Genomic DNA, 11,633 nt, shown 5'->3' on the forward strand with positions numbered 1-11,633 from the left:
AAAATTTAAGAGTCCAAGGGTGGATCCCAGCTTCAGGCACAGCTGGGTCCTAAAGATAAAACAACTGTCTCTCTCAGAGAATTACAAAACAAATGTGGAAAGTGTTGGCGTTTGGTGTTTGGGAGTTACTCTGTACTATTCTTGTAGTTTTTCTGTATGTTTCAATTATTTCAAATAAAAAAGTTTTTTGTTTTTAAAGGAAACTAAACTACCTCTCTTCATTCATTGCTTGACTCCTCCATTAGGCTTTCTTTACTCTCCCCAATATTCAGGTTTTATTTATTTATTTATTTATTTATTTATTCCTACTAGTTTAGAAATCCCAGAAGAGACGGTATCTCTTGCAATGGTTCTAGCAAACATCTCAGGTTAGCGGCTCATTAGCCCGGTTAGGGTCATGTGCCCATCCCTGAACCAATCACAGTGGCTGCCAGGATGGAATGATCTGATTTGCCCCACCTGGTCACATGCCTATTTTTAAAGCCAAAGGATGGAGCAAAACCCACCCAAACCTCAGGGATGGAGAGGGAGGGAAGGATGGGTCACCAAAGAAAAATTAGGGTTTTTTCCAAAAGGAGGGAGCATAAATGCTGGGAAGACAAAAACAACATGTAACTGCTTTGTTACCCAAGCTCTTAATCCAAGAAGCCCTGCTCAAAGGCAGAGAGAGATTAGGGGACTGGGGTGATAGGGCAGGAACAGGCACAGCAGGGATTAATGAAAACCAACCTGTTCTGCTTCTCCCAAAATTAGATGTGTGATAAGGTCATTGGCTGTTCTTGCAACGTAGGACTGACAAGGAACACAACTGGTTCTGCTACGAGAGGCAGAACGTAACTATTCAACACAAAGGAGCATGATTTTAAGACAGTATAACTTTATCACGATGAGATGGGCGCTTTGGAAGTCAGCCAGTGAGACCCATCTCTGTTTAGTTAAACCAAGGATTCCCCTCATCTAATGGGCTCAAAGCCCCTCAACACTCACGTTGCTGAGATGCTGCTTACATTTTCACCTATCTTTCTTTTATTATAAAAATATTACATCCTTCTTACAGAAACTTCAACCAACATGGAAGCATACGCAGTAGATAATGAAAAAATGCGTCTCTCCCTCTACTGTGTGCTATGAAGAGTTTGGCTCACACAGTCATCATAATAACAGTAATATTAGCTAGAACTTATACAGCACCGACACTACGGGGCCAGTCCACTCTGTCACATGCAGGTGCTCTGAGTTGGAATCGATGGCACCCAACAGCAACAACTATACGCATGTCATAATGAAAGACCAATCGCTAGAGAAAGACCACATGTTTGGTAAAGCAGAGTGTAAGCGAAAATGAGGGAAACCCTTAATGAGAGGGACTGACACCGTACCCACAACAATGGGCTCCAAAGATACCAAAGATCATGAACATGGCCCAGGATCGGGCAATGTTTCCTTCTATTACACATAAAGTCACCACAAGTCAGAGCCGACTGGATGACAAGAACAACGTATGTCGTACACCGTTTAAAGCACTTGACAGAGATGAACTTATTTTGCTTTCATATTGGATTATCTGTCATGTAGGCGTTATTATCATTTCCATTTACACATGTGGAAACTGGGCCCTAAAGAGGTAAAATAGCTTGCCTAAGATCTCACAGCCAATAAATGGGCAAACTAACTTTAAATCAAGGCATCCTAACTCCAGAAGACATATTCTTATTTTCCGGAATTTGTGGGTCCTAAACCTCATCGCTTCTGAGTGGTGCCGTATAAAAAGAGCAGAATAGACACAGAGACACACAGGGTGAAAACAGACACCACAAAAGGGATTATCTGCAAAGGAATGCCACATGTTCTGGATTGAATAGTGTCCCCCAAAACTGAGCATCAACTTGGCTAGGCCATGATTCCCAGTATTGCATGGTTTTTCTCCATTCTGTGATGCTGCTTACATTTTCACCTATCTTTCTTTTATTATAAAAATATTACATCCTTCTTACAAAAACTTCAACCAACACGGAAGCATACGCAGTAGATAATGAAAAAATGCGTCTCTTATCCTATGTGTTGTAAATCCTACCTCTATGATGTTAATGCAGCTGGGTTAGAGGCAGTTATGCTAATGAGGCAGGACTCAGCCTATAAGATTAGGATGTATCTTGAATCGATCTCTTCTGAGATATAAAGGAAAGAATCAAGCAGAGAGGAGATGGACCTCCTGCCGCCAAGAAAGAAGAGCCAGGAGCGGAGCGCATCCTTTGGACCCAGGGTCCTAGCACCGAGAAGCTCCTAGACCAGGGGAAGATTGGAGACAAATGACCTTCTCCCAGAGCCAACAGGGACAGAAAACCTTCCTCTGGAGGCGGTGCCCTGAATTAGGACTTCTATCCTACTAGACTGTGACAGCATAAATTTCTGTTTGTTAAAGTCATCCACTTGTGGTATTTCTGTTATAGCAGCAGTAGATAACTAAGACACCAAGAATTTCCAGCAGTCAAAGTCCTGGCGATCTGCTTCTCTAAAGAGTTACAGCCAAGAAAACCCTATGAAGCAGTTCTACTCTGTAACACATGGGGTCACCATGAGTCAGAATCAGCTTGATAGCAGTGGGTTTGGGTTTTTTTTTTTTTTTGTCTAATACAGTATGATCTCGTCTGAACTTGATCGCATCTGCAAGAACTCTCTTTCCAAATAAGGCTGCACCCACAGGTTCTGGGTGGGCATGGATTTTGGGTGGACACTATTCAACCCAGTACAGAGGAGATCAAATATTTTAAGGAACTAGAGTCACATGAAGGAACAAGAGGACACAGAGTCATCGCAAGTTGGGGATGTTGAGAGAAGACATGATAATCAAGTCTAGCAAATACAAGGTCCAAGGCGATTTGCATTTCCCATTCGTATTTTTCTGCTTTTCTCTTTTCAGTTCACAAGAACAATAAATGCTTTTTTATAGAAAATTCAAATAGTAAAGAAAGATACAAAAACAAAATTAAAACTCCCTCAACATCCGACCACGCCAGAGACGGTTGTTATCAACATTTGGCCAGTATGCTTCCAGACCTCATTCTGTTTATATAAGCACATGTACATATGTGTATGACTTTATAGAAATGGGATTATACAACATATGTTGCTTTGGAAATTGCTTGATTACCCCAAAATATGTCACGGAACGCTTCCATGCCAATACATACAGCCTTGCAACATTCATTTCAGTGGCTCTAGCGGGTTTCAGTGGAGCTTTCAGACTAAGACAGACTAGGAAGAAAGGCCTGGCAATCTGTTTCCAAAAAATCAATGGAAATCCTAGTGGATTTTAATTTGAGGCATGCAGGAATAGGGCACCAGGGATGAGACAGAGCATGTAATCCGACAAGAGGGACACCATCTTCTGTAAGCCACTGGGGCAGAATGAGATCAGATTGTGCATGGGGAACGAGTAGATTTTCAGAGAAAGAGAAACCTACCTCTTCTTCCTTAAGCATCTTCCTTCCAGCTAATTCTACAGCTGAAAAGAGAGGTGAGGCAACAGAGAGGAGTGGAGAAGGACAGGCAGGTGTTAGTCATGCAGGGAAAGGGAAGCGTTGTTTCTTCCATGAACTCAGACAGAAACTGATAACACAGAGTGAAGAATATTTGCCACTTGTTGGGAAATCCAACCGTATGAACGTACTCAGGGTGACTCACCTGTCCTTGTCTTGGGGCGTTTACAGCCTATAGTGTTTGTTTATACCTTCTCACCCAATCACAAAGGCCCAGGGAGTAAAAATGGCTGCTACAAGCGCTCATGAAATGCCCCTCCTGCCAAGACATGGACCTTGTCTCCAAGAGCCGCCTGGGTTAGTCGAGGAGCTAGGTGTGAAGGCTAGATGAACGTATTTATTTGTTAGACGTAATCAGACTTATCAGACTAACAAATAGGGCATAAGGAGCAAAGTGGAGGGAGAATGACATTGGAAATGTAGGTTGGGAACAACCTGTGAGGGGTCTGTGTATACCAATCCAAGGAATGTGACCTTTAACCAAGAACAGAGGTGACACACTCAAAAACCCACAGAGACCGGGCATGTAAATGAGTGAAGCAGGCCAGATGTAAGTTATTAAGGAGTGGTGGGGACTGTGGTAAACTCCAGAGCTTGTGCCCTGTCTGAAGATGGGAGCTTCTCTCAGTCTCCACGTGAGAATGTTGGCCCAGTGTGGCTAGATCTCCCAGTTTTCCAAGAGAAGCCAAAAATCCAGGTTTTTAGAGGACAGTGCTAGGTTTTTCAAACACCAAACTCAAACCCGTTGCTATCAAGTCAATGCCAACTGATAGCGACCCTATAGGACAGAGTAGAACCGTCCCATAGGATTTCCAAGGAGCAGCTGGTGCATTTCAACTGCTGAGATTTTGGCTGGTAGCTGAGCTCTTAATCGCTGCACCACCAAGGCTCTTTTTAAACACAGTGCAGGCCGAATCAAACTTGTTTTCCAATCAGATATGGTCCATAGGGAACTGGGGAAGGTTTTGGAAGCAAAAGAGGGGTGTGATCATATCTGTGCTTTAGAAAAACTGCCGTGTCGTGTGGCAGCTGGGTTACTGAGAATAGGCGAGAGGAAGAGGAACCAGTTAGGGAACTGTTTGGACAATACAGGTGGGAGGTGATGGCAGGGCTGCCAGGGCAGAGGCTCCGGGGAATGTCGTCCGACTGGTTCGGAGCCCAGAATTCCGTGGGAAGAAAAATGTCTCCATTTTGAAAAAGGGTTCGAGCTTCTCTCTAATTTAGCCTTAATCAGCTGCTGGGCTAGGAATAGGAGCCCTGGTGGCACAGTGGCTAAGAGCTCAGCTGCTAACCAAAAGGTCAGCAGTTCGGATCCACCAGCCGCTCCTTGGAAACCCTGTGGGGCAGTTCTGCTCTGTCCTGTAGGGTCGCTATGAGTCGGAGTCAACTTGACAGCAACGGTTTGAGTTTTTTTGGTTTGGGCTAGATGGGCATTTTTAAAGGCACCCTGGCCCCTTTCCTGAAGTGAGAACTAGGGGAGGACGGGGTATTACAGCAAAGACGCCAGCCTACTTTTGTTGTTGTGGTTGTGTGCCATCGAGTCAATTCTGACTCATAATGACCCCATGTGACAGAGCAGAACTGCCCCATAGTGTTTCCTAGGCTGTAATCTTTATGGAAGTAGATTGCCAGATCTTTCTCCCATGGAGCTGCTGGTGGATTTGAACCTCTGACCTTTCAGTTAGCAGCCGAGTTCTTAATCATTGCGCCACTAGGGTCCCTCAGCTGAATGTTATCCCTGCTTATTTCAGAGATAGACTCCTGGAACAAGCCTCCCAATCCTCACCCCTCCCCTCCCCCCACATCCCCCCACACAAATGGGCTTAGCACAGAATTAAAAATGTACGTATCACGATGTTGGGCTCTTGGGAGAAGCGAGTAGGGAATTCAGAGCCAAGCTCATGTTTGCAAACATACCAGGCTCTGCTTTCCAGCAGAGGCAGGATCTGGCTTCTACTGAGGCTATTCCGTGGAGACAGGCACATGAGACATGAGCTTCAGAGCCATTTCATGGTCTTGATGGTTGTGCAACTGGTCATTTCAGGTCCACGGGATCTGGGGAGGATGTGAAGGGCAGGGAGAAGGGGATGAAGGGAGGGAAGGTGACTTGCTTCAAAGCCTTTCTCTAACAGCCAGCAAGAACCATTTTTAGAACATTCTTTCTCTGCAGCCCCTTCCGAGGGCATTGGCGTAGCTTTATTTTTAGATATGGGCACAGGAAATGGCTTGAGGACTGTGTCCATCAGTCTCTGGCGCTGCCTGGGAGTGCCTCGTGGGGCTAAGGACAGGACCAGGCAGTCAGGCAAAGGTTAGGGGGAGGAACGCGGTGAAGGCAGTGGTCCAGAATGCCTGCAGGAAATGTTTATGTGTCTCCACTAGGAGGGATGGGAAACAAGCTTTTTCCATGCCTTCTGGGCAGCTTTGCAAAACTCTCCAGCCCAGAGCGAGCCTGCAGACAAAGCGTGAAGCTGAGAAGTAAAAGTATTCTGTGGTTGGATGCAACAGTTCCTTGTAGCATGATATTCACTCCCCTCCGCTTCCCAGAAGTGACCTCTTTGATGAAATTGCATGGGTTTTGGGTCCCAGCCACGATATGTTCTTTGCCTCTTGTCTGGTCAGCCAGCTGGTGATCCAGGTTCCAGAGAAAGGACTCCACTGGCTCTGTGGCTCCCTGGCTGAAGCTTCTGTCCTCCGTGCAGCGGCAGGTCTACCCTGAGCACAGTGCCTGCATTCCGGGGAGATGGAGCTGGAAACGTGGTGGCTGGGTGAGTGGTAGTGTTCGGAAAAGTGTCCGCGCCTTGGTGGGAGTTCCGGGAACTGCCCTGAACGCAGAGCACTGGCTCTCACTCCAGCATGGACAACGGGTCATGCTGTCTCATTGAGGGGGACCCCATCTCCCAGGTGATGCCCCCGCTGCTCATCCTGGCCTTCGTGCTGGGCGCCCTGGGTAATGGAATTGCCCTGTGTGGCTTCTGCTTTCACATGAAGACCTGGAAGCCCAGCACCATTTACCTGTTCAACTTGGCGGTGGCTGACTTCCTCCTCATGATCTGCCTGCCCTTTCGGACAGACTACTACCTCCGACACAGGCGCTGGGCCTTTGAGGACATTCCCTGCCGGGTAGTGCTCTTCATGTTGGCCATGAACAGGGCTGGGAGCATCGTCTTCCTCACCGTGGTGGCCCTGGACAGGTATTTCAAAGTGGTCCACCCCCACCATACAGTGAACAGCATCTCCAACCGGATGGCAGTGGGCCTAGTCTGTGCCCTTTGGACCATGGTCATCATGGGGACCCTGTACCTTCTGACGGAGAACCACCTGTGTGTGCAAGAGAAGGCCATCTCTTGTGAAAGCTTCAGCATGGAGTCGGGCAACGGCTGGCATGACGTCATGTTCCAGCTGGAGTTCTTTCTACCCCTCGGCATCATCCTCTTCTGCTCCTTCAAGGTTGTTTGGAGCCTGAGGCAGCGGAGGCAGCGGAGGCAGCTGGCCAGATGGATGAAGAAGGCCATACGGTTCATCGTGGTGGTGGCCGTTGTGTTCATCACCTGCTACCTGCCCAGCGTGTCGGCCAGGCTGTACTTCCTGTGGACCATGCCCTCTAGTGCCTGTGACCCGTCTGTCCTTGTAGCCCTCCACGTTACCCTCAGCTTCACCTACTTGAACAGCATGCTGGACCCCCTGGTGTATTACTTTTCAAGTTCCTCGTTCCCCAAGTTCTACACCAAACTCAAAATCCGCAGCTTGAGACCCAAGCATCCGGGGCAGTCCAAGACCACCCCAAGGGCAGAAGAGATGACCATTTCAAGCCTATGTCATAAGAGTGGCAGCAGCGTGGCAACGAGCTCCCAAACCCAGTCTGAAGTCCAGTGCCATCTCCAAGTGTCTTGAATGGCATTAAAACGAATAAGCAAGCAAATCAAGGAGACAGATTGGCTACATACAAAGAATTCCAGTTGAGGGTGGGAGGACCTTGAAAACGCCACTCTTCTTAGCTGCGTCCACCTCACTCTGGTGGAAACAAAATTCACATTGTTAAACCTTTTTGGAAGGTTCCAGTCGAATGAAGTGAGTGGATTGAATTTATATGTTCTGATTACAATGAGGAAGCCCTGGTGGCGTAGTGGTTAAGTGCTGCGGCTGCTAACCAAAAGGTCGGCAATTCGAATCTGCCGGGAGCTCCTTGGAAACTCTATGCGGCAGCTCTACCCTGTCCTATAGGGTTGCTATGAGTCGGAATCGACTCGACGGCAGTGGGTTTTTTTGGATTACAATGGCAGGGGAAGTATGTTTATGTAATGCGGGCTGTGTGTGTTGGGGTGGGGGGGTCAGGAATTGCTTGTCTCCTGTGCAATTTTAAACAGCTGAGTAAACAGGTACCAGTGTTGAAACGGGTCACGTTCTTTCTCCAGGGGAGCTAACACAAGTTTAATGACTAAACAGTACTTCCTAGCCTCAGACCTTAGATGTTACTTGTCCTGGAAAATACAAACCAGGGTAAGTTAATACTTTTTTAATTCTTATTTATTTAGTTGTTGTTGTTGAGAATATACACAGCAAAGCATACACAAATTCAACAGTTCAGTGAGGTTGATTACATTCCTTGGGTTGTGCAACCATTCCCACCCTTCTTTTCTGAGTTGTTCCTCCCCCCGTTAAATGTAAACTCGCTGCCCCCTAAGCTTCCTGTCTAATCTTCTGAGTTGCTGTCATCAATTTGATCCCATGCAGATAGCTCTTAAAAGAGCGTAATGCTTGAGGCAAACATTGTTGACTAGTTAAGCTGAATTATTTCAGGTCAAGTAAGTCTCTTTCAGTGAAGGAATCTGATGATTTTTATCTTCTTGGGGGCCCCCTCTGCACATTTCTTTAGAATCATTTTGACTTCCTAGGGAGTCAGTGACAGAATGACAGACACACAATCTGCTGTGACCTCCTTCCAGCTTTTTTCTACAAGTCTTTGCATTTTAGAGAAGGTGCTGAGGGCTATGTTTACCTGCCCTGATTTTTCTAGTGTGAGCTGAGTGCGTGGAAAAAACAAAACCAAACCCTGTCAGTCTTTGGGACATGCTGAGTCTGGTGTAATTACCCTGGCTGCTTGTTATGTGATGTGAGTGGAAGTGAAAGGTTCATTCCTTCCCCAACTATTCACTGGGTTCATATTCTGTGCCAGGCACCGTGCCAGTGTCTCTTTTACCTGGAGGGTCATTAGTCAATTCTTGGTTATGCCCAGTTTTGGAGGGGCAAAGAGGAAAGGTAAGGACTTTCACCCTTTCATGGAATATAGTTTCTAGACCTGTTCTCTGCAACGTCAGCGTTTTCCCCTTATTCTGGGCAGGACTCCATACAAACACCAAAGCACGGGAAGGGTAACTGTCCGTTACACACATGAGTTTCCCAAATATGCGCATGGCCATCCCCTCAAACTGACTAGATGATTCTACAAAATGACAGTCCCTACCCTGAATTAGGAGCCCCTAGATAGGTGGTGCAAACGGTAAGGGTGCTAAGCTGCTAAATCAAAGGTTAGGAGTTCAAACCCACCCAGAGCTGCATCGGAAGTCAGGCCTGGCGATCTGCTTCTGAAAAGTCGCTGCCTTGAAAACCCTATGGAGCAGTTCTGCTCTGCCCCTTACATGTTACTTGTCTTGGAAAATACAAACTAGACTAAGTTCGTATTAGGGGTTGCCCTGAGTTGGAATCGACTTGACAGCAACTAACAACAACAACCCTGAATTAAGGGAAAGGATTCCTAACCAACCTTCACTCCATTTTCAAGCCACAAAGCGGTGAGAATAGTTCTTGATTCCTCTGTTTACACTTCCTCAAATTCCCACAGTGGTCTCCTCACTTAAGGACCATGCCAGCCTTTAGTCCTTTGGCCTCAAATACGGCTAGAGTCGGCCCCTATTGAGTCTTTTCTGGAGGCACTGCCCATCCTAGTGATTTTTCGTAACGATGGTGCCAATCCCAAAGTGTCATTGGGAGGATTTGAAAAATTTAAGATCCTAGATAGTCAAGACTTTGTTCATTGTTCTATCCCTAGTGCCTGGAACAGGGCCTGACACAGAGGAGACACTCAACATATACTTGTTGAATGAATGAACAAACGAATAGTACATGTAAAACATTAATAGAAGTGCCTGGAGTAAGTACTCTGTACGTATGACTTATTATGTTAACACATTTTATACGTAAAACAACTGAGGCACAGAAGTGGTTCCCTTGAGAGCTTCCTCAAGTAGCTGTTCCATTATCACCTCCTGAACCCCCCTGTTCCCCAGCTCCCCTCGGGGGAGAGAAGGAAGTACTCTTATCAGTGTCAAGGAACCATATATCCTCCTGACAGAATTCTGTGAAAACCCATACTTCTCCTTTTAAAGCTATTCTTAGTTGTAAGTCTTTCTGGGGCTGTTCCTTTTTTGCTTCATCGTAATAAAGATGGATCCCGAAAGAATATCTGTGTCCTGTGGGTGACTCTATATTGAAAGATCATAAAATTTTGCCCTCCAGGGGAAAAAGTCTGTTAATTTCCAGAAGCTCATGGCAGGCACGTGGGGAAAGGTTCTCAATGAAAATAGCAATCACAAAAAAAAAAAAAAAAAAATGGAATGGGGAAGGGAGAAGAGAAGAAAAAAGAAAGAATGAATGAACTAACATAAGAAAGACAGAAAGAAAGGCTAAACAAAAACCAAAATCCTTGATGCTAAATTTGCTTCCCTTTTTAAGTCTGCAGAATGTGACAAAAAAGAAATCTTATCAAGACCTGCTCTTCAGAAATTCTAAGGAAGGTGAATGTAGCTTTGCTGACGAGTATATAGACGACCAAGAATAGGAAAACCTAATACATTTTTTTTTATTAACTTTTATTGAGCTTCAAGTGAACGTTTACAAATCAAGTCAGTCTGTCACATATAAGTTTATATACATCTTACTCCTTACTCCCTCTTGCTCTCCCCCTAATGAGTCAGCCCTTCCAGTCTCTCCTTTCGTGACAATTTTGCCAGCTTCCAACTCTCTCTATCCTCCCATCCCCCCTCCAGACAGGAGATGCCAACACAGTCTCAAGTGTCCACCTGATATAATTAGCTCACTCTTCTTCAGCATCTCTCTCCTACCCACTGTCCAGTCCCTTTCATGTCTGATGAGTTGTCTTCGGGAATGGTTCCTGTCCTGTGCCAACAGAAGGTTTGGGGACCATGCCCCCCGGGATTCCTCTAGTCACAGTCAGACCATTAAGTATGGTCTTTTTGAGAATTTGGGGTCTGCATCCCACTGATCTCCTGCTCCCTCAGGGGTTCTCTGTTGTGCTCCCTGTCAGGGCAGTCATCGATTGTGGCTGGGCACCAACTAGTTCTTCTGGTCTCAGGATAGTGTAGGTCTCCGGTTCATGTGGCCCTTTCTGTCTCTTGGGCTCTTAGTTGTCGTGTGACCTTGGTGTTCTTCATTCTCCTTTGCTCCAGGTGGGTTGAGACCAATTGATGCATCTTAGATGGCCGCTTGTCAGCATTTAAGACCCCAGACGCCACATTTCAAAGTGGGATGCAGAATGTTTTCATAACAGAATTGTTTTGCCAATTGACTTAGAAGTCCCCTTAGAGCATGGTTCCCAAACCCCCGCCCTTGCTCCGCTGACCTTTGAAGCATTCATTTTATCCCGGAAACTTCTCTGCTTTTGGTCCAGTCCAATTGGGCTGACCTTCCATGTATTGAGTGTTGTCCTTCCCTTCACCTAAAGCAGTTCTTATCTACTAATTAATCAATAAAAAACCCTCTCCCTCCCTCCCTCACTCCCCCCTTCGTAACCACAAAAGTATGTGTTCTTCTCAGTTTATACTATTTCTCAAGATCTTATAATAGTGGTCTTATACAATATTTGTCCTTTTGCCTCTGACTGATTTCGCTCAGCATAATGCCTTCCAGGTTCCTCCATGTTATGAAATGTTTCATAGATTCGTCACTGTTCTTTATCGATGCGTAGTATTCCATTGTGTGAATATACCACAATTTATTTACCCATTCATCTGTTGATGGACACCTTGGTTGCTTCCAGCTTTTTGCTATTGTAAACAGAGCTGCAATAAACATGGGTGT

At 45.9% G+C, this 11,633-nt stretch overlaps 1 protein-coding gene across 1 annotated transcript; it reads left to right on the forward strand.

Moving 5' to 3' along the window:
- Window positions 1-6,215: 6,215 nt before the first annotated feature.
- Window positions 6,216-7,596, forward strand: HCAR1 (hydroxycarboxylic acid receptor 1). Its single transcript, XM_049866029.1, has one exon. The coding sequence runs from the start codon at window positions 6,393-6,395 to the stop codon at window positions 7,428-7,430; it is 1,038 nt and encodes a 345-aa protein (XP_049721986.1). The 5' UTR covers window positions 6,216-6,392; the 3' UTR covers window positions 7,431-7,596.
- Window positions 7,597-11,633: the final 4,037 nt, after the last annotated feature.

Source organism: Elephas maximus, chromosome 22 (assembly GCF_024166365.1).
Source record: "Elephas maximus indicus isolate mEleMax1 chromosome 22, mEleMax1 primary haplotype, whole genome shotgun sequence".
In the NCBI taxonomy this organism is placed as follows: Eukaryota; Metazoa; Chordata; class Mammalia; order Proboscidea; family Elephantidae; genus Elephas; species Elephas maximus.

What these genes read in the sequence shown, in the direction of transcription:
- HCAR1 (XM_049866029.1), top strand. Translation starts at nt 6,393, where the DNA reads ATGGACAACGGGTCATGCTGTCTCATTGAGGGGGACCCCATCTCCCAG.